Source organism: Misgurnus anguillicaudatus, chromosome 6, assembly GCF_027580225.2.
Source record: "Misgurnus anguillicaudatus chromosome 6, ASM2758022v2, whole genome shotgun sequence".
Lineage (NCBI taxonomy): Eukaryota > Metazoa > Chordata > Actinopteri > Cypriniformes > Cobitidae > Misgurnus > Misgurnus anguillicaudatus.
This window is the reverse complement of record NC_073342.2, coordinates 33,397,287-33,420,556: the sequence shown is the minus strand read 5'-3', so window position 1 is coordinate 33,420,556 and position 23,270 is coordinate 33,397,287. Positions and strand designations below refer to the sequence as shown.

The 23,270-nt window shown below is 36.0% G+C and overlaps 1 protein-coding gene and 1 long non-coding RNA gene across 3 annotated transcripts; both read right to left on the bottom strand.

The window, feature by feature from the left end:
* Window positions 1–13,691: 13,691 nt before the first annotated feature.
* LOC129434295 (protein regulator of cytokinesis 1) lies at window positions 13,692–20,991 on the bottom strand. Of its 2 annotated transcripts, none has more exons than XM_073869070.1 (14): window positions 20,811–20,991; window positions 19,390–19,522; window positions 19,188–19,301; window positions 18,854–19,096; window positions 18,590–18,760; window positions 18,363–18,512; window positions 17,163–17,310; window positions 16,952–17,088; window positions 16,777–16,872; window positions 15,861–16,007; window positions 15,586–15,678; window positions 15,351–15,431; window positions 15,069–15,248; window positions 13,692–14,155 (listed from the first exon to the last, which is right to left on the bottom strand). In XM_073869070.1, exons 1-14 carry the CDS (start codon window positions 20,825–20,827, stop codon window positions 14,084–14,086), a joined length of 1,782 nt encoding a protein of 593 aa, XP_073725171.1. In that variant the 5' UTR covers window positions 20,828–20,991; the 3' UTR covers window positions 13,692–14,083. The 2 variants fall into 2 exon arrangements, with proteins under 2 accessions (XP_073725171.1, XP_073725172.1); XM_073869071.1 differs by having other exon boundaries at window positions 15,069–15,245.
* A 552-nt stretch (window positions 20,992–21,543) lies between these two features.
* LOC141364392 (uncharacterized) lies at window positions 21,544–23,027 on the bottom strand. Its single transcript, XR_012370145.1, has 2 exons — window positions 22,796–23,027; window positions 21,544–22,336 (listed from the first exon to the last, which is right to left on the bottom strand). It is a non-coding gene; the product is annotated as an uncharacterized lncRNA (long non-coding RNA).
* Window positions 23,028–23,270: the final 243 nt, after the last annotated feature.

Sequence of the window (23,270 nt, the reverse complement as noted above, 5' to 3'; positions counted from 1 at the left end):
TTTAGAGAATATATTTGTTACCAATATACTGAACCATCTGTTTATATTTTACTAAATCCTTGTTGATAGAGTTTAAAAATTTGAATAATATCAGTCTGCACTATAGTGGTCATCATGCAGGCATTTGTCATCAAGTTTCTACTTTTATCACACTAAATTTACTTTTAAACATAAAATTACAATTATTTTCTAAACATGGACGATAAGTTTACAACTGCTGTCAAAACAAGATACAAGTCCTCAACTATTCCAGCATCCACACACGTGATTTAGTAGACAAATATTCTTTCTGACGTGATGTAATCACAAGTCAAATGGATATTTTCCACCAAATTTATCCCATTAAATCTCCAGTTTCTGGTTGTTTAAGATTCATTTGAAGTCACCACTATTGTAATTAGTGTTTCCTTTAGTTAGGCATTTGTCCTTGTGCCCTTTATTGACCTAGCTCTCCTCTTTTAGCAATTGCAACAGTGCTTTATTAAGACCACTTGTTTATTGCTAGAGGGAGTAGGAAAAACTATCATGTGATCTATTGATTGCTTGTATGTCATGCATATAATTTTATATGCATAAAATTTTATAAATATTTTATGAACATAAAATGATAAAAGAACAATAAAGATATAAAGCACAAAAAAGTAATGCTCAGTTGAAAAAATGACACTGCTTTGAACAAGACTGCTGAAATGCTTTAGTTAGTTTCTTTTTTTGCTTCAGAGAGACATCAACACTTTGGATACAAATCTCAACGATGGTGACAGTAAATGGTAAGAAAGTTGCACAATTTTGTCATGTCACAATGCATGATGGGAGTTATGAATGAGTTTTCTACAATCCTGGTACCCAGCATGCATTGCAGCATGAAGCTTTGTTGTTGAATGTCACCATTGTTGCGTTTCATAGGCGGATTAAAGTGTCTGTAAAGACTACGGAGAATGTACTGTAAATTTACAGTATTTTAAAGGAATTAAAGGAAATGTCTATAAACATAATGGAAATAGTACTGGTAATCTATTTTACAGATTTTTTTACAGTGTAGCATTTAAATTAGACAGTTCTGAGCTGTAAAATAGATGGTACCGAAATGTCATTTGTACAACATAAACCTTTACAATAAATAGTTTTGAGCTGTAAAAATGGTAATGAACCATAAATATTACAATGTTAACCCTTGAATTTGCCAGATATAAACTGTTTTAGCAACATAAACATGTTAAATAGACAGTTATAAACTGTAAAAAAACATTTATAAATTTGTAAAATATACAGTACAATGGGTGCAATCCCGTAAAACCAATAACATTGCTACCGTATTTTTGACGGTAAAGATCTGGCAACCACAGCTGCCGGTTTTCTACCGTAAAATGTACGGTTTATTTTTAACAGTGTAAGCCATTGGTTGCAATTCGGGACCTCACCACTAGATGCCGCTAAAATGTACACACTGCACCTTTAACTTCATGATTTTACTGTTATAATATTAAAATCACATTTAGTGAAAGACTACCACTTCAATTGTTCTGAGTTATCAATTTTAACACTCATGTCATTTTATGATAGCTGTGAAACGTGAACATAATTTTGGAGGCACTTACACGACATTTGCAGTAAGAATTATATATTTTTTGTTTTTTATAAAAAAAACTACATACCAAATGAGTGTATAACCATGTCAATATTAAAGGAATAGTCTACTTATTTTCAATATTAAAATATGTTATTACCTTAACTAAAAATTGTTGATACATCCCTCTATCATCTGTGTGCGTGCACATAAGCGCTGGAGTGGCTGCGACGCTTCAATAGCATTTAGCTTAGCCCCATTCATTCAATGGTACCATTTAGAGATAAAGTTAGAAGTGACCAAACACATCAACGTTTTTCCTATTTAAGACGAGTAGTTATACGAGCAAGTTTGGTGGTACAAAATAAAACGTAGCGCTTTTCTAAGCGGATTTAAAAGAGGAACTTTTTTTGTTGGTGTAATAGCACATTTGGGAGTACCTCGACTCGGCGCAGTAACACCCTCCCCCTCCCATTATGAGAGTGAGAAGGGGAGCGGACTTTTCAGGCAAGTCGAAGTACTCCCAAGGACTAGTTCGTGCTTACGTGCACGCACACAGATGATAGAGGGATGTATCAACAATTCTTAGTTAAGGTAATAACATATTTTAATATTGAAAATCAGTAGACTATTCCTTTAAGTCTTGTTCTTTAACAGTCTTGTTTCTCCTTTCTCAGGTAAACGTGTGTGTGTACAATATACAATGCAGAATATCTATATGGTAGGGCTGTCAAAAAATTAATCGCGATTAATCGCATCCAAAATAAAAGTTTGTGTTTACATAACATATGTGTGTGTACTGTGTGTAAATATTATGTATATATAAAAACACACAGAATAATATATATATTTAAGAAAAATTGGTAATATTTATATATAGAATATTTATATTTCTATATTATATAAATTATATAAATGTATAAACAGTATATAAATGCAAATATTTCATAAATATATACATGAATGTGTGTGTATTTATATATACATAATATTTACACACAGTACACACACATATGTTATGTAAACACAAACTTTTATTTTGGATGCGATTAATCGCGATTAATCTTTTGACAGCCCTACTATATGGCCATGTCCTTAAACGTCTTGTGATCTAAATGGCTTGAACCCCGATAATCGCTGCTAGCAGCTATATTTAGGGGTCAAGCCCCGAAGGGGCGTAGAACCCTATTGTATTTGTTAGTTTTCTTATTATTAGTTATTCTTCCGTTTCTTCTTCCGCCATTGCGGTCTATGGCAGCCCATAGAACCGTACGTAGGAAAGTTATGAAATTTGGCACACTGACAGAGGACAGTCCAAATAGTATCCACAGCAATTTTGGAGTCTCTATGTCTAACCCGCTAGCGCCACCAACAGTCCAAAGTTGCACTTATGTTTTTGCTTATAACTTCTGGTCCGTAAGTCCTAGAAACAAAATTCTTGCTTCCTCTGATTCCTTGGCTCAAGACGATTCGATTGGACCCTATGACATCATTTTCCGTCATGAAAAATTACCCGCCATTTTGAATTATTCGTAAAACCTACTTTTTCGAACTCGTCCTAGAGCTTTTGTCCGATTCCCACGAAAAACGGTATGTGTCATGTAGAGACGCTCACGGCAAAAAGTTATCAAAAGAATTTTGATACACCAATCCGTTTTTCGTATACCGCCTTAACGAATTTTACGCAGAGCGCAAAAAAACTGATATTAGGCTGTATCTTTGCCAAACTTAGACTTATTGACACGAAACTTGGTACGTGAGCTGCCAGTCAAGAACTGAGGGTGCATGCACAGTTTCGTTGCAGCGCCACCTAGTGGCCAGACGAATGTTTTATACGCCTATAACTTTGGCTGTGAATTATGTATTTTCACGGGACTTGTTTCCTTGGAGTTTTGAATAGTTGCCGAGTCCAACGATACCAAACATGCCAGGATTTGTTCTATGGTTAGCCCTGTGCATCAAAATAACGTTTAAAAAACATACGCGAATATCTCCGCGAGCGTTTTTCCGATCGACTCGAAAACACCATAGGAAGAAACTAACTTTACCTTCTGAACAAAAAGTTCTATTGGCGTTATATTAAAATTTTCATCAGAAATGGTCGAAAATTGCAAAAAACGAAAAATTACCTTCAAATTTTGTGTTTTTTACACATAAATGGTTGTAACTTTGTAACGAAAATATATTTTTTCACCAGATTTGATACGCTGATGCATGAGCACATTCTGAGACCACACAAAAAAATTTGTATGCTTGCACCACTAGTTGGCCTTATAATTGAACAAAACCTTTGATAACAAGCCAGCCCTACGGTCATACAACTGTTTCTTAACTAAACTAAAGTGTATAGTCATAAAACTAGCTAGATGTAACACAATCATGACCTGATGTTGCATGCACAATTTTGTCATTGCGCCACCTACTGGTTTTGAGATAGAATATGGTATTTTGCCTAAAATTACTGCAACACCACATCTAAAACCATGAGTCATCATTGATTATTCCTTTCATGGCTTTGACTATAATCACTGGTGGTTGCCAATTCACTCCCTAGCAACCAATGAGAATACCTTATCAACCGTTTTTGCAAAAGCTATATCTCTGCATCAGAACATCGTAGAGACACAGGGACGGTCTCTTTTGACTAATTAAACTTGTTGTAACATGATGTGACCCATGTTTTGCCACTGCAAACACCACTCACATGTCCTTCAGTGCTCTAATGTTCCATGATGGTCAATAACAGAAGGACGATTGCAGTAGACAAGAACATAGATTATTTTTGTTGGTAACTTTTTTGTTTTTTCATCTAAAATTATTAGGTTTACCTAGGTTCTTCAATCTGCTTATCCAATCTCAATTTTACATCCTTTTGTGCCCTTTTTGGCTTGACCCCGGTATTGCTGCTTGCAGCTATATTCTTATTATTATTTTTCTTCCTCATTCTTCCACCCAAAAGTCAATGGCAGCCCATAGAACCGTACGTAGGAAAGTTATGAAATTTGGCACACATGTATATTACAGTCTCAGAAGTTACTATAGCAACATTGGTGTGTCTGACTCAAACCCTCTAGCGCCACCAACAGTCCAAAAATCCACTTATGTTCATGCTCATAACTTCTGACCCGTGAGTCCTAGAAACTAAATTCTTGTTTCCTCTGAATCCTTTGCTCATGATGATTCAAATGCACACATTGACAGTGTTGCCAACTATTTTCAATGGAAAGTAGCTAAAGCTTGCTTGGAAAGTCGCTAAATGTTGCTAGATTACGTCATTGCGTCATTAGCATAATAGTGACGTCATCACGTCGTATTTGCATTCTTACTATATTGGCTTTTTCACGTTTCTCTTTCTCTATGAACGATCACAAATGTAATTTTAATACACATGAATGCATAAAAATGTTTTCTCGTTCTTTACTGTTCTTTTCTGTTCTAATGAAACGAAATATGTTCATGTTTAAAATATGTCCAAATAGTACAGTTTTAAAACATATGAGGATAAACTGATAAATGATGGGAAACGTTGTTTTGCAGGTAACTTGTATAGCTAATTAAAGCGTCAACTACGTTCACTTTGCCTGTTCTGTGCTGCTGCTCAGCTTACTCAAATACATTTATTTTTGTACAGTGATTTATTTTACTAAAAGACCATTTATTTACATCCCGCCATGTAAGCCATTGCGGGATCAGGCAGCTCCGGCTTCCCGCATGCACGATTATGCCGTCTGGACGCGGAAAGATGTACAACATCTCCTGTCCTGACTGCAGCTGGGAGAGATCAGGTGTGTTCGACATCGGCTGTGGCTGGATGTAACCGATCGGCGAGATTAGCCGCGTGCAGGCGGGGAGGAGCTGAAAACGGAGACGTGAAGTCGAACGCGCTGTGGTTCCCGTAGCTTGCTGCATTTACGTCAGGCATGGCTGATCACGTGCCGTTTGCTTGCTTAATCACATTAAACATGATTTGTAAGATGTAAACTACATAAAAAGTGAATTATACTGTTTTGAATGTCCGTGTATGAGCATGAGTGGAACTGAAGAGGCTTACAGCAGTGTTTTACAAGAATAAAGAGTTCAACATAAGCATATATTATTTAAATACCAATGTAGTGGGGTCTACGTTTTTTATCCATTTTATTTTGATGAAGATGACACAATATAACATCGCGACTACATGAAAATAGCTTTAACTGTTATAAAAATACCGATTTGTGAGCATTTGTGGAACTGAGGGCGTGAAAATAAACACGAAATGCACGTGATTGTTGTCATGTGGTGAATCCGACCAATCGTGAAACAGCTGTGTCGTCGTTACAGCCCGTGCAGCTCCTCTTCGCGAACTGCGCTGGCTTACTCAGGCGGCTGATCTCGAACCGCTCTCGCGGTACTTAAAACCCATATGACACAATCACGTGCCTGCAGCGCCAGCTGAAGTCGGACAAAAATACTAACCGGAATGCACTGCTTCAAGTCAGCCACCGATCGGTCTGCGCAGCGCCGCATGAAGTCGAACACACCTATATGCTCTCCTGCGCGAGGACTAGGCCACCTGTGAGTGCTTTGGGATGAGGGTGGAGCCCACGGAAGCAGCGGTAGCTGCTCGTTGAGAAGAGTGAATGATACGTGCTTTCAAGTCACAAAGTCTCCAAAAGTCTCCAACAACGCCAGAAAAAGTCGCTAGATTTGTCGCTAGTCGCTTTTTTAAAAATAAGTCGCTGAAGGGGTCTGAAAAATCGCTAAATCTAGCGACAAAGTCGCCAAGTTGGCAACACTGCACATTGATGCCATTTGTGTCATGCAAATCTTTCCGCCATTTTGAATTTTCCGTAAAACCTACTTTTTCTAACTCCTCCTAGACCGTTCGTCTGATTTGCATGTCCTTTGGTATGTAGCATCTAGAGACATCCCAGACAAAAAGTTATCAAAAGCTTTTTGATAGACCATTGCGTTCTCGTACACAGTGACAACAAATATGTCGGCGAGCACGCCAAAACGGACGTGAGGCCGTATCTTCGCAAAACTTTATTGTATCGACACGAAACTTGGTATGTGTCATAACAGTCATGACCTGAGGGTGCCTGCAACGTTTCGTCACAGCGCCACCTAGTGGTCACGAAATTCGAAAAATGCCTATTTTTGCTTATAACTACTTCAAACTTGAGTCTAAAATCATGAAGGTGGTCTTGTTAGATTCCTTGAGGCATGCCAAGTCAAACGATACCAAACGGTTTTCGGTCGGCCATTTTGGGTGTCGGCCATTTTGAATTTTCTCATTAAGTTCAGTATTTCACAAACAGAATGGCGTATCGCTATAAAATTTGGCATGGTTCATCAGTGACATGTTCTGAGCGCACCTATAAATCTTTAGGACAGCGCCACCTAGTGGTCAGGATATGTAAATTAATTGTTTAAAATCTTTATATCATTTGATTAAATTGCCACTATGACATAAGAATTCACTCTATCGATTCCTTGGCTCATGCTGAGTCCGACTGTACCAAATATTTCTGAGTCAAACCTACTTCCTGTCGGCCATTTTGAATTAATTGAACACCTACTTTTTCGAACTCCTCCTAGAGCGCTCGTGTGATTGGCTTGATTTTTGGTATGCATCATCTAGAGACACTCTAGACAAAAAGTTATCAAAAGCTTTTCGGTAGACCTATCCGTTGTCGTATAACGCATCAAAGAATGCGAGGGCTAGCTAGCCAAAATGTGTTTGAGCCTGTATCTTCGCAAAACTTTTGCGTATTTATATGAGACTTGGTATATGTCATAACAGAAATGACCTGAGGGTGCATGCACCATTTCGTCACTCTGCCCCCTACTGGTCACGAGATATAAAAAATGTATATTTTTGCTTATAACTACTGCAAACTTGAATGTAAAATTATGAGACTGGTCTTGTTAGATTTCTTGAGGCATGCCGAGTCAAACGATACCAAATGGTTTTTGGTCGGCCATTTTGTGTGTCGGCCATTTTGAATTTTTTCTTTAAGTTCAAGTATTTCAGAAACGCAATTGCGTATTTTATGAAACTTGGTATGGTTCATCAGCAACATGTTCTGGGAGGACTTGTAAACTTTTCGGCACCCCCTAGTGGTCAAGAGATTTGAAGCTATATCTCTGCATCTCTTTATCGTATTTACACCAAATTTGGTGGGTGTCATCACAATCAAGACCTGAGTCACAATTTATTGTTTGGTCAGTGCCCCCTAGTGGTCAAGTCATTTAAGGCTATATCTCCGTATAGCTTTATTGTATTTACACTAAATTTGGTATGTGTCATCACAGTCATGCCCTGAGGCACCATCTATTGTTTTGGCACAGCGCCACCTAGTGGTCTCAAGATACGAAAAAATTGCTATTTTTTTCATAAAACTAATGCAAACTTATATCTTAAATCATGACAGTTATCACGTATGAATAATTTTTTGCCATGTTTGGCTTGACCCCGGTATCGCTGCTTGCAGCTATATTTATTATTATTTTTATTATTATTTTTATTAATAATAATAATAATAATAATAATAATAATAATAATAATAATAATAATAATAATAATAATAATAATAATAATATTATTATTATTATTATTATTATTGAAAATGATAGATTGTTTCAGATACTGTAAGACCCTATTTCTCAGGTGCGACTGTGCACAGCCCATGAAACTGCATTGATTTGGACTTCAACATTTTGGTTGCAATTGAAGTCCATTGAGTGGAGAAAAGTCCTGAAATGTTTTCCTCAATGAAATGTTTTTATTTTGCCAGTAAAATTTTTTATTTGACAATTATTTTATTAATTATCATAATGTAGCTATTTTTTCATGCTTTGCTTGTATTTCTACTGTCCAATTAACATTACATTTTTGTTTACAATTCACTTAAATGACTGTTCTGTTTTAAAGGAGGTACCCTTTACATTTTTATAGTTTTTATTTTACTGCAAGAAATAACATTTCTTAGTTACTATACATGAGATTGGCTATATTTTAACACAAAATTATTGTTCGTAGACATGGCTGTTTTATATAACGACAACTAAATACCTTAATTTCCAGATTATGTATGTAGCTTTTGAGGTATTTTAACATACTATGATTATTTTTCTATTATCCAATAATTTTGTTAAAATATATTTCTGTAATATTTTAGTCTTTGATTTTATGTAGTTATTGGGTTTTATACATTGTTCTTAGTTGTTTTGTAAAGATAAGCTATATTTAAGAGTAAACTGTTATGCGTTTTTTTGGGCCGATGCCGATACAGATATTAGGGAGTAAAAAAAGACCGATAACGATATATCGGCCGATATTCTTTATGTGTATATTATAGTTCAGTATATACTACAGTACTATATTATACTAAAGTACTGTACATAGAATAAACTATATACTTTAACATAATATACTATGAATAAATACAATGCAATGCAATGATCACTCACAAATGTGGTGATCCAACACTTATATTGATGTGACAAAGATATGTACTATAGGCAAGAAGTTAACAATAAACTTTATTATTCAAAATTAGTTGGATATCAGTGCACTAAACAGTAAACTTCACTTATTATAAATAACTTTAAAACACAAAGAGAACAAAAAATACATAAAACTTGCATCATTTGCAGTTTTGACGAGAATAACGTTATAAAGAGAAACGTATGAAGTCATTGATTAATATTAGCTTTACAGTAAGTTGTGTTCTTCACAAATTAGTTAGCCACTCACAGTTGCGAAGACAATGCTTGACGGAGCACATACTAATGTACGCTATGTTTAATGTTGTGCACAAAGTTTTTATAACACAAACCCAGGGTTCTGTGCAAACTTTAAACTTTTATAAAACTAAAGCGTCTTCGCTCCGCCTCTTTTATTTAGCAAGGGTGTAGATTTGCGCAAGCTTATTGAATCAATTGCTCTGAAATGAGCATGTTAACTAACAACACAAGCAGCAGTAATCTCATATAGTGTTATATAAGTGCACGGCTGCGCGTAGTTTAAACGTGTCATTTCTCCGTCTCCCGTCATTTCTCCCGCTTGCGTTTTAACTCGCAAGTCGACAAAGAGACGGATTAAAAACACCAAATGTAAGCGGGAATGCGTCTCTCTTGTCCATTTATAATCCAATCGACCAAAGCGCGTCTTAATACCAGGTGTAACAATGTTGTGAAGACACTGCGTGACTGCTTCCATGCCACCTGAACTGAGAGATTGACTGAAGTGAAGGGGGCGGGGGATTGGCTGGTGTCACTACAGTGAGTGATCTGGGTCGCCATTAGCAACCAGTATGGCGCACTCTGCTGGACAAACAAGTACTTACATCTTTCAAATGCATTTAATGTGTTCTGTAACAAACGTTCATATCGGCGCATATCTGCGCCTTATACGCCGATACAGATATATCTGCGACATGCTCATATCGGCCGATAAAATCGGCAAAACGATAAATCGGTCGGGCTCTAATAAAAACCATACCTTTACAGAGATTAACCTGAAAAGTAGTTGTTTTTCGTGCATTTTCACATACTTGCTATGTTTTTACACAGGTCTTTTTAATTATTTTACAAAGATAAACTGTATTTAAAAAAATATTACTGTATAAATACAGAGCAACTTAATAAAGTAACTATTAAAAGCCGTACATTTACAGAGATTAACCTGAAAAGTAGATGGTTTTGATGTATTTTCACATACTTATTACGTTTTTATACGTTTTTTTTAGTTGTTTTAAAAGAATTTTACTATATAAATACAGAGCAATTAAATAAAATAACTACTAAAAGCTGTATATTTACAGGGATTGACCTGAAAAGTAGTTGTATTTCATGTATTTTCACATACTTAAAAAAAACACCTGTATAAAAACGTATTTTGTTATTTTACAAAGATAAACTGTATTTTAAAATAAAACTACTGTATAAATACAGAGCAATTTAATAAAAAAACTAATAAAAGCCGTATATTTACAGGGATTGACCTGCAAAGAAGTTGTATTTCACATAATTTATCTGTTTTTCTACAGTTTTATAACAATTATTAACATTAATATTCTGTAATTTAATGAATTAGGACTGTAAAAGATTCTCTGTATTTTTACGGTTTTTGTATGTAATTTTGAAAAACATTTTTTACCGTAATTTGACGGAATTTCTCTGGCGACCGTGCTGCCAGAGATTTACCGTTTTTTTACGGATTTTTTTTACAGTGTATGCTATTATATAATATAAAAAATCTATATAAATATATTAGGGCCGGGACTTTAACGCGTTAATTAAGATTAATTAATTACACAAAAAATAACGCGTTAAACATTTTAACGCATTTTAATCGCACTTCTTAATAGAGTCATTCGTAAATGCTGCAGACCCTGTTTTAGTTCGAGAACTCCGGGGTTGTGATGCAGTGTAAATAAAAGTAGACGGAACCTAAACGAACAGCTGATTTTAACGTGACAACGCATCCTTTTCAAAGTAAAAAATGATTTATTCTGGTAAATGGAGGTTTGCAACGGAGGTTTTGCCCAAAATACAGATTATTTTAACATGTATCCTAATGTCTGTTATATGTTAATGTTTGAGTATTGTTGGGTTTAAATATTGTTGTTATGTTTTTTTTTTTTTTCAATTTAATTAGTTTATTACGGGTTTAATTTAAGTTTTGTTTGCTACTTTAAAACGAATTTCGTTTCAAATAATTTGTCTCGTAATTATAAACAATGTTTTGTTGTTAGGTTTTGTGAATATAAATTAAAAAAGAACATTAAAAGCAACACCGTGCATCTCATTGATGCATATGCTACCGAATGCCAAAACATGCAGTGAGTAGCCTATATCACTTACTTTTCAAAAAATCAGCCTGGCAGTGCCCAGAAGTTAAATTTACACGCGCATTTAGAGCATAATGTAGCAGCACGTTTGATTTGCGGTGTGCTTAAGACTTCTAAAAATCAACTTCATATTAATTTTAATAGGCTACTTTGACGGAGGACACGCACAGAGAACAGCGACGGCAGGTAAAGGAAAAAAGTTAAACGAATAGAGTCAGTTTGTAAGAACATTTTTTAATTGACTATAAGATCATCAATATGAACTCTGAACAATGAACTATTATAAACATACCAGCAAGAAAAGCTGAAGAGGAACTCGCAACATTAAAGCAATAAGCATTTATGTAGGCTAAAGCTATATATCACCTCTTATTTTTTTATTTAGTTAAGTTTCAATGGTAACACTAAAGGCGAGTACATTATGCAGCGCTTTTCACATCAGAATACCACTTAAGAAACCTATAAACGATGTGCAACTTAAAAAATATATTATGCACATTTTTATATATTTTAATTTTAATATAGGCTATATAGTATATTATGTTTTGTTGTTTTTATTGCGCGAGGTGGGGCATCCGCGCACATAGGTACCAGAACACAGACAGTCAAAACCTGAGAAGTCCCGAACCCTGCAATTATTAAACAAATGACTACTTTAAGAAATGCGGGCCAGGAAGCGGGTCGGGTATAATATATATATTTTTTTTTTTCTTTGCGCTCCGAGTTGCGGGCGGGTTGTTTATACATTGACCCGCGCATCACTGGTAAGCGTCGATAAGAGCATGGTTGTGTGTAAGATATGCAACAAGGAATTCACATATCACCGCAGCACATCGAGCCTCAAGTATCATCTCAATGCAAAACATACAGCAGCTAGCGTGGACATTAGCCCGACTCCGGGTACAACCACTTGGTTGAACAAAAATAAACAATATTTTGTTAAGCTTATGTATTCAGTCATTATTCATAAAAATCCATGTAAAAATACTTCTTAATGTTCTCAGGTCAAATATTTATATGAGATTAAAATGCGATTAATTTAGATTAATTACAAAGCCTCTAATTTATTAGATTAATTTTTTTAATCGAGTCCCGGCCCTAAAATATATCCATATTTTATCTATATAAAAATATAGATAACTGTATAATAAATTATTCATTCCAAGTCATCATTCTAAAAATAATAAATTACATCAAATTTCTATCATACCCCTTCTATTAAGTTAAAGGTTTCTAAATCTTTCCAAAATAATCTTGAGTAGCTAATAATACTGATGTACAATAGTTTATTTTTGTTGTCCACATAATTTATAGCTCTACAGAATAAAATCTTTCCAAAATGTGTTTAACTGGATATTGATATTGCATTTTTCCATGATTTATCCCTGTATATTTTCCAAATAAAGAAGACCAAACCTTGCTGAAAAAAAGCGATAATTTCTGCAGGGTTCCCACACCTTGGTTAACTTCAAATTCAAGGACCTTTCAAGGACTTTCCAGGTCCAATACCTTCAAATTCAAGGACTAAATGTAGGGACACATTTCAAGTGAGAGTAAGGTTACATCGTGTTCCCTTCTAAGATACATTGCTACAGTTTTCTTTCGAGGGAACTCGCGCTGCGTCACTGGGGTGACACTTTGGGGACGTCTCCCGGGGTAAGTGTGTCTGAATATGCATATCAAATTCAACCAATGGTGAGGCTTAACGACAAAGACAGGGTGACGTTGGAGCCAGGAAGTATATCACTATCTGAAATATTGCCAAAGACAGCGTAATACAGGAACGCAGGAAGTATGGCAAGGGAGACGCAGCGTCCCGTTCCCTTCTCAGGGATCAACAGTTACATACGTAACCCGAGATGTTTTCATGTGTCAAAAACAACTATGCAAAATATGAGTATTGGTATGAATCAACATTCGCATACAGAAGATATAAGCATTTAAAGTGAACAGTTTAGCACGTGTGCTTAAAAAGTCTAGAATTTTTATGATATTGCAAATACTTTCAATGACCTGTATCTATGTATGTATATTTTCAAAAACTTCCCACAGCCTTGAATTTTTTTACCCAGATTCACAAACTTTCAAGGACCCGTGGGAACCCTGTTTCTTATAACCTTATGGCTACATTGCTGTTTTAAAACATCAGCATTACCAATGTAAAAATGTCCTTAAAAATCTGTGTTGATTTTCATTATAGTAAAGTTTATTAAAAGTAATACCACACTCTTTGAGGTGTGTTCATTTTTAAATAGTTTAATTAAAATTAAGACAGAACTCGCACATAGCTTTAAGCTGTACTTTTAATGTAGTAAAACGTTCATTACTAAAAAGAATGCAGTATTTTTACAATAAATTGTGCAAAACATTCAAAGTATAACATAACATACACTATGATTTTGACCAAGTACAAAATAGTCAGAAACAACACTTGTATAATTTGGACAGCTCACCAGTTTGTTAAATTACAGAGATGCATAAAGCAGTGTTTAGTCTAGTGTTAAAGTGAACCTACAGGTAGAATCCCTCAGAAACATTTAAAATATATTATATTTTATTATATTATTATATCATTTACATATAAAATGCATAGCTTTAGCTATAAAGAACGAGAACCCAAAACTCATCATTTACAAATTTCCCGTCTTAATAGCAGTTTATCGAGTGTGCAGAAGAATTAAAGTTGAATGATGGTTGAGTTTAGAATTCCAGGCGCATGTTTAGATTGAGATGACTTGGAGAGGTCTCGCTTTAAAAAGAAATAACAAATTAGATTTTTTGAATTACGGTAAATGTTTTTGTAAATTGCTTTTTATGTCTTTATGCAGAATAGAGCCAGGGACAAGCATGAGGGGAGTTAAATATTAGACTGATATGTACATGACAAAAGTAACTTGGTTAATATTAGGTGTAGATTAGAAGAAAACAAACAGTCAAGTTATAAGAGAGGACATGAGGATATAAAAAATCTAATCAGTGACTATATATACACAAGAATATTATTTACTGAACCTTTGCTATTTTATGTAAATATTTTAATAATTTTATAGTTTAAATAGTTATTGTTATTATACCTTTGTTTGGTAATTTTCTATTATTGTTACATAAAACGTATCTGTCCATTTTACATATTGTAAAATGTATTAAAAAAAATACATATTGAATATATTGTAGTGTTGTATAATGGTCACATGACATTCAGAATAAACAAATACAATATGTATTTTTGTTAGTAACTGTTATATTTAGATTTTCTTTTTTACATTTAATGATTTCATTATAATTAATTGCTTTTATCAACTCATGAACCCCCTGCAGTTCCTTTACAAACCACAAGGGGTGCGCGAACCCCAGTTTGGGAACCCTGATTCCAAATAAATTGCATTTATATAAATTTTATGGTGCATAAACGGTTAAAAAAAGGAAAACAATTGTGTTTAAACATGCCAAATTGGGAAAATGTGTTTGCCATTTTTTTTTTATAGATTCAGGCTTAACAAATTCCTTTAGAAAAAATTTTTTGTTAGCATAGTATGTCAGTATCTCAAATGTTCAGCAGGCATTAACAGAACAATTGCCTAGAAAAGACTTGAAACCTCTTGCTCTCTTTTAACTAGACTGTGAGATACCAGTGGAGACTAAGGGGGCAGACCGAAAATTACCTGAAACTCTGTATAGGTACTTGCAACAGAGTTAATGCTGAAGTTTCGTTGTGGACTTGCAGGGACCATCATCGCCCCACCCACACCAACAGTAAGATGACAAATATTCTCCTTATTGCGCTCTAGCGTACCTTGATGAGGAGGTTTACCACAGGCTGGAGTCTTCACCGCATTACCCTGCTTTGAAAGTAGACACATTACCTTTGTTAATCAGAACAGGATTGAGTATGTTAGTTAATTAAAAGCTTAAGAACAATAGTTTGGCTAAAGCCATGCACTGACCTTTGGAGGGTGACAGACAGTCCCACCACAAACAGATCGGATAGTGCTGTTAGAAGTGCCAGTACTTGAAGGAGCATTAAACTGAGGAAAAGCCAAACAATTAATATCGCAACAGCCATGCATTTACTTAAAATACACAGCATACCAGTGTGAAAAATGAAAACAAGAATATAATTTAAAATTTTGGCCTTCTATATATAAAAAACAAGAAAAATAAAATAATTTTGTCCTTTACCTTTCGAGCTGTGCAAGGTGTTGTGTTGCCCAGAAATCGTTGTTTAGTTGGTGTTCGCACCATGTCCCCTGTCTGCTTGCTTTTCTTTTGTTGCTGAACAACATAAGACAGTGCTTGTATTATTAAAATGTTTTTTCTTCTTTTTTTGTACATACATATATATAATTTAATGTGTCCAGACATTTGAATCGGAGCATGAAATCAGGTCCAAGATCTGTCTATTACAATTGTACGGGTTAATACTACTTATATGGCAAGTTAAGCAAGTTACGAACCCTTTCCTGTTTTTCACGTTCCTTCTCCAGTCGGTAGGACTCCCACTGATCAGCCACAAACTGCATAAACTTTTGTCCATTCACCACAAACTCTCTGTTCTGCTCCTGCTCCCACTGCTCAATTTCAGCCTTCAGCTTCTTCTCAAGCTAAATGAGATACTGGGTTACAAATCTTCAAGCTTTTTTAAAGAGTAGCCTTATAATATTAAAGGAATAGTCTACTCATTTTCAATATTAAAATATGTTATTACCTTAACTAAGAATTGTTGATACATCCCTCTATCATCTGTGTGCGTGCACGTAAGCGCTGGAGCGCGCTGCGACGCTTCGATAGCATTTAGCTTAGCCCCATTCATTCAATGGTACCATTTAGAGATAAAGTTAGAAGTGACCAAACACATCAACGTTTTTCCTATTTAAGACGAGTAGTTATACGAGCAAGTTTGGTGGTACAAAATAAAACGTAGCGCTTTTCTAAGCGGATTTAAAAGAGGAACTATATTTTATGGCGTAATAGCACTTTTGGGAGTACTTCGACTCGGCGCAGTAACACCCTCCCTCTCCCATTATGAGAGGGAGAAGGGGAGCGGACTTTTCAGGCGAGTCAAAGTACTCCCAAAAGTGCTATTACGCCATAAAATATAGTTCCTCTTTTAAATCCGCTTTAAAATCCGCTCGTATAACTACTCGTCTTAAATAGGAAAAACGTTGATGTGTTTGGTCACTTCTAACTTTATCTCTAAATGGTACCATTGAATGAATGGGGCTAAGCTAAATGCTATCGAAGCGTCGCAGCGTGCTCCAGCGCTTACGTGCACGCACACAGATGATAGAGGGATGTATTCTTAGTTAAGGTAATAACATATTTTAATATTGAAAATGAGTAGACTATTCCTTTAATAGATGTCATAATTACCTTGGGAAGGCTTTTGACCAGATCAGCCCGTTGTTTCTCCAACTTCAGAAGGTGTCCTCCTCTATTGGTGAATCTGGATGGATCTTTGGCCTTTTGCTAAAAATAAAACAACAACAAAATGTTTTAGCTGTACTAATATACGTCTTTGCATGCCAGTGCCCTTAAATGAACTTACTTCAAGCTCTATGAAAAGTCTCCAGTTCTCTTCCCATTGGTGAACACCTTCGAAAAGCTCCTTGTGATCCTCGTAATGCTGTTTAAGGCGCACAATTTCTGTATCATGTAAGCTCAGAAGTTCTTCCCTGTAATCATCTGAGAGGAAAGCGAACATCTAAACTCTTACAGAAAAGTTACAGAAAGAAAAAGAAAGAAAAATAATAACTTACCATCATAATAGGGCACAAAAGCTTGCCGTTGGTCAGAGCTACAAAAGCACTTATCCCAGAACACGGCAATCTCATTTCGAATGGCCCATGTAACATTCTGGATATTTTTAAGCTTCAGTTCCTCAAGACGTCTGACCTCAGTGTGTAACTGCCAGCAGAGGACACAATTAATACATTTTCTGGATTTGTTTTTAAAACTCTTAAAGGATTAGTCCATTTACTAATGTCATCCAACATGTTGATGTCTCTCTTTGTTCAGTCGAGAAGAAATTATGTTTTTTGAGGAAAACATTCCAGGATTTTTCTCATTTAATGGACTTTAATGGACCACAACACTTAACACTTAACTCAACACTCAACAATTTTTTTCAACTGAGTCTCAAAGAACTCCAAACGATCCCAAACGACGCACAAGGGTCCCATCCAGCGAAACGACTGTCATTTTTGACAAGAAAAATAAAATATGCACTCCTAAACCACAACTTCCCGTCCATCCCCGGTCCCGCGACGCGCCAGCGCGACCCCACGCAATTGCGTTATGACGTAAAAAAGGTCACGTGTTGCATATATGAAACGCACATTTGCTGACCATTTTAAACAATAAACTGACACAAAGTCATTACTTAGTATAATTCGACATACAACAGCGTCGAAATGGTCCTCTTTCTCCACACTTGTAAACACTGGGGCGTAGTTTCGATACATCATTCATGACCTCTTGACGTGATGACGTATTACGTGAGGTCGCACTGGCGCGTCACAGGACCGGAGGAAGACGAGAAGTTGTGGTTTAAAAGTGCTTATTTTTTATTTTTCTTGTCAAAAATGACAATCGATTCGCTAGATAAGACCATTATGCATCGTTTGGGATCGTTTAGAGTCCTTTAAACCTCAGTTAAAAAAAAACTGTTAAGTGTTGAGTTAAGTTTTAAGTGTCCATTAAAGCCCATTAAAACGGGGAAAATCCTGGAATGCCTTCCTCAAAAAAACACAATCTCTTCTGAACAAAGAAAGACATCAACATTTTGGATGACATGGTGGTGAGTAAATTATCTGGATTTTTTTAAGACAAAAGGACTAATCCTTTAACTAATGCAGTGATGTAACGTTATAGACAGTAGAACTAACAAAAAAAACATACAAAAATGAGTAAAGTGTGTTTGGTCTGTGACAGAACCAACAAAACAAAAGATTACTAACAGCTTCCATGTTTCTTCTCTTCGAGTGGGTCATGTGTTCAGAAATAGCGTCACGCTCTTCCTGTGGAGTCTGCAACCTTTCCCAGAGATTCTGGATCGACTCTCGATAGGAGCCACAGACACGCTCGTTCTCAGCCTTCCTGCTCTCCAACTATATTTTTTAAAAATATTATTATGCATTTGTTTTATCTTAAATCTGCAGTATTTTAAATTAAGTTTCAGTTGTACCTGATGCAGGAGGACTTTGAGTGAATCAATGTTTTCTTTAGACAAGCAAAAACTCTCTTCATCTTCACAAACGACAACCTTTTCAAAACTAGTTTCAGGCAACTGATCCAGATCATCCATGCAAAGTATGATCTTTTTCTTGAGTTTGACAAATTCTTCATGTCTCCGTTCCTTGTAAAAGATATAAAACTCTGCATCAAACACTGTGATTTGTATCAAACCTGGAGGCTAGGGTTTAAAACCAACCCCTAATATTGTCATTACCTTCTCATCAGCGAGATGGGCGATGTGTTGACGAAATTTCCCCAGCTCTTCCAGAGATGGGACAGAACTGGAAGACCGGGAAAATGGCTGGGAACAGAGAATATCACAGAGATCTTGATCCTGCTCTGTTAAAGCTTTGAGCGTCTGAATTCTTTGATTTTTCTCTCGTAGCATAACTTCAACATGGGTCCGGAGGTCTTTCTCCTGCTTAAGTATAGTGTCTCTAATGTCCTCTTGAAACATTACAAACCAAAAGAAAAGTGTTATTAGCGTTTATTCTTTCTTTAAAAACCTAAAATTTGCATGCAGCAGAGTAAATACTTGCTTGAAACATGGGAAGCTGAAGCTCCAAGCACAATTTGCTAATCTCTTTGCGACATGTCTTGATATTTGTCTTCAGACGAATCCGCAGACTCTCTTCCTCCGCGATCATCATATCCAGAAGACTCTAAAGCACAGAAGTTTTGTTAGTTGAATCACTGAAGCTTCTTCGACACTCGACAGGATCCAGCAGATGATTCAAAGCATTCACTCACTTTGACATGATTCTTAACCACATTTGTTCGCTCTAATCGCTTATCCTCTGGGATGCCAATCTCCTCCCAGATGTCCTTCAGATGGCAAATGGCTTTATTTAGGCATGCCACAGATTCTTCAGCAATCACCTCACTAAAATCATAACCAGAACAGATTACTAAGTAAACTGACATACATGCATTGAGAGGTTAGGTTATATATTTGCAACACAGCTTTTTATTAACAAATATTAATGATCAGAAATATCAGTTTATATAGTGCTTACCAGCAATCTACGTATCATTAAATGATAAAGTCAGCAATGACATAACTATAACTATAATGTTGCTGATATAACGTATAACGTTATAAGGATCCACCCATGCGAGCTAACTTAGATAAACACCTGCTGGCTGTCTGTCTAGTGCAAGTTGTATGCGTTTTGTGAAATGTCATGTAATGATCGCGAAAATTAGCAAAAATGTCAGTGGCAGTGATTTTCAAAACAAACTGCGAGTTAAAATAAATCCTGTTAAGCGACGTTACTGCGTCCGTACACACCCCGAAATAAAACACACATCAAACTACAACTAGGTAGGCTATGTTGCTAAAATTTTCAAAATGGTTAAATGCTAAAAGTAGTTGATCAGATAGAAAGAGCTTGAAAAAAGCTTTTAAATGAGACCAAGATCATATTATGGGTTCAAGAATAACAAAATACTGGTAATTTGAAACTCGAAAATCATCACTTTATTTGGTCCCATGTTTTCCATTAAAATTCAAGAAAACGTGTGACCGAATCATGAAAATATGAATTTTTTTTGCTATTACTTTTTAATTTTTTAAGATATTGACCTGAATCTTTCAGGATAAGCTGTTTGATATATCCTCTACATATTCTACTTGTGAACAGTCAGATATATAATAAAACAAACCACTAATTACACCAAATAACACTCTTTATTCAGTCTATACAGACATCTACTACATGGCTATACGGCTGCTTCCCATTCTTTACCATTCAAGCAGATTTTTGTAGAGGTAAAACCACCTGTGGTAGTCGGTCAAATTTATTAAATTTTCGTTCACTTGTAGTTTAGCAATTAAACTAAATGTCTTTACAATTTCAAGAATGTCTTTACTCAACTTCAGCAAAAACAACGACGATTTTACAAACAACCGACTTTGGCGAGCTCGCACGGCCAGTGGTTAAACATGAAAGGTTGTGACTGAAAACGAGAAGGTACCTATGCTTCTTCCGGTGGTGTTAACAATAAAAACTCAGAAATTTCGCCATCAACAAACCAACAGAAGCATTATTTTCAACAACACCGCGCGCCGCCTGAGAAAATCTTGAGTTTCGCTGAGTGGAACCAAAAAGTCAGCCGCGACAGCGGAGTTAGCAACATACCTACTACAACATATCGCCAAGAACACTCACCTCTTCCTCTTCCTCATCCTGGTATCCCAAAACAGACTTTCCTTTTGTTAATTTATATTTTATATAAGAAAATTAGATTGTACAGTACACGCACTCTGATCGTGCCACAACCGTTTCTGATTCAAAATATGCGTCAGACTCGCGCCGACCGACTTCCGGTGTTGTGTCGAACTCAGTTCCCCCTGTGTTTCCCTTTTATTCACCTTATTCCGCCACGCCCCTTTTTAATTCTTCGTTCTTCCGCATTTTGTCAACCGACTTCCGCTGCTAATATATGCATTCGGTGGTTAGAAGATTGTTTGTAGTTCACTATAACTTTAGCGAAATGACAAATATCGCTACTGCTGTAAATGTTTTAAATTAGGAGCACGGTTAAAACTTCATACGATGCTCGGATAGTCTTTTATTGTCCCATCAATCGTCTCGTGGTTAGACGATATGAAGCGGCCGCGGCAAGTAACCTATAGGACATATTACCTCGTCCTGTCAGGAGTTGATGGAGCAGCATTGAAAATTATTAAAGTATGTCTACCAATATTTACACAGTGATTTCGTCTTTTTTATAGCAAATGTGCACCTTAGCCAGTCCAATAACTATTTCGTTTTTATGTGGTACCATGATAGAATTCATTTGCAAACTTGCCAACACTTATTCCTTCAAATCAGACTTAAATCCTTTTAAGTGGAATCTACAAAGCTTACATATGGTTTAAGAAATTCCTTACAGATAATATCTGATCACATTGTAAATGTTTAATATCACTGCATGACAGGTAACAGCTGATCACATAGTAAAGGTTTAATATAATTGCACAACATCTGATCACATTGTAAAGGTTTAATATAACTGCACAACATCTGATCACATTGTAAATGTTTAATATCACTGAATGACATCTGATCACATATGAAGGTTTAAGGTAACTTTACAACAGGTAAAGCAAGACCACCCTGCAATAAATTAAGACACAGCTTTATCGGAGTCATCAGGAGCTGATCCCAAGTGTTTATCTGGAAGCTGTTGGTGTATGTACTGGTAAAGTGCTTGGTGACTGTGTAATGGATGCAATATCAACCCTGTGTAAAGCTGAACCAAAGATGGTTGTTTCTCAGCAGAGATATGTACATTTGTGCCAGCTCAACACATTGAAGCAGTTTCTCGGACAGGATTTACAGGACTAGGATTTAATTATATTAGGACATTTTAGTTTTTACAAACAAACCTTACAAAAAAACAAGACTGGTGCGCATCTTGTGACAAAACAATGACACTCATATATGTTGAGGTATGTCAGTAAAAGGTGTTTTTAAATTATTGTAGCTCAAATATGCATTTTAGCCTGGGACCAGCATAAGCCCTGTCAGGGAAACCGCACCATTGTTTCCCATATCAGATGTAGGTTGCTTCAGGTTGAGTTGTGATTTTAAAGTGTAGTTGTGGCATTGTGTTTCTGCATCACAGTTTAGGAACATGTTGATTGTATCATCCTCACAGTTGTCCACTGCATCACTACACATCAATGCATCTGTGAAAACAATATAACCATAAACAGTTTTATGTTAGTATTTAAAATAAACTTGCATCATGAGAATTAATATATAAATGGCAGCCATACTTAAACAGAACAGTGTGTAAGAGAGAGATGCATTAAAATGAGACAGAAACATTATACACACAACCTTTAACTTCAGTGTTAAATAATACGTTGTTTAATAGGTCATTATCAATATCTGAATGAGAAATGAACTGACATTCTAGCATCTGAAATCTTAGTAACTTGTAGGAATCACGTGGGCTACTGTAAGAATGTAATGTACTATAATATCTCGTTGTACTATCGTAAATATAAAAATATAGGCGGACAATTAAAACCATTCAAATAGTTGCATTTTATAAACTAACGTTACTGATCTTAAGTGTATTTGTAGAACGGACTTCACAAATTTAACTTTAGGCGAACGAGCACATAGCTAAGATAGCTTACCTGAAATTGGCCACATTTTCAACACCCGGCGTGGTTTAAAGTAACCGGAACATCGTAGTCGAACCATTACTTGGGATAAGGGTGTTCCTCAGTTGGCTTAAAATTGGTAAGAAAGAAACATAAAGGCGCTCGAGTGAGCCTTTTAAGCTTAACGCGTCGCCTTCAGTCACTACCTCAGCTGCTCATCGTCTAACCCCCGTCAAGTGAGCCGTCAACTGCAAATGCATGGTCAAGCCAGTAGTGATGGGACATCTGAAGCGAGGCTCCGGAGCTTGTGTCGAGCAAAAAGGGGCGTTCCAGATGAAGCCCCGATTCGAGGCTTGTATCGTTTCCGTGAAAATCACGTGACGATGACAAACGAGGCCTCGTTTTCTGTTGAATACGTCATTGCTTCATTCTGAGTTTCGCTTACGGTTCGAAACTCGCGCCTCTTGTGGGGTTTGCAGTACGTTTGCATTGATGTTAAAGTGTTGGT

Excerpts from the sequence above, each read along its gene's own strand:
- LOC129434295 (XM_073869070.1), bottom strand. Across the intron at positions 19,097-19,187 it reads GCTTGGAGCTTCAGCTTCCC|ATGTTTCAAGAGGACATTAG; the intron begins ATGTTTCAAGCA and ends TTTTGGTTTGTA. Across the intron at positions 16,873-16,951 it reads GACTTTTCATAGAGCTTGAA|CAAAAGGCCAAAGATCCATC; the intron begins GTAAGTTCATTT and ends TTTTATTTTTAG.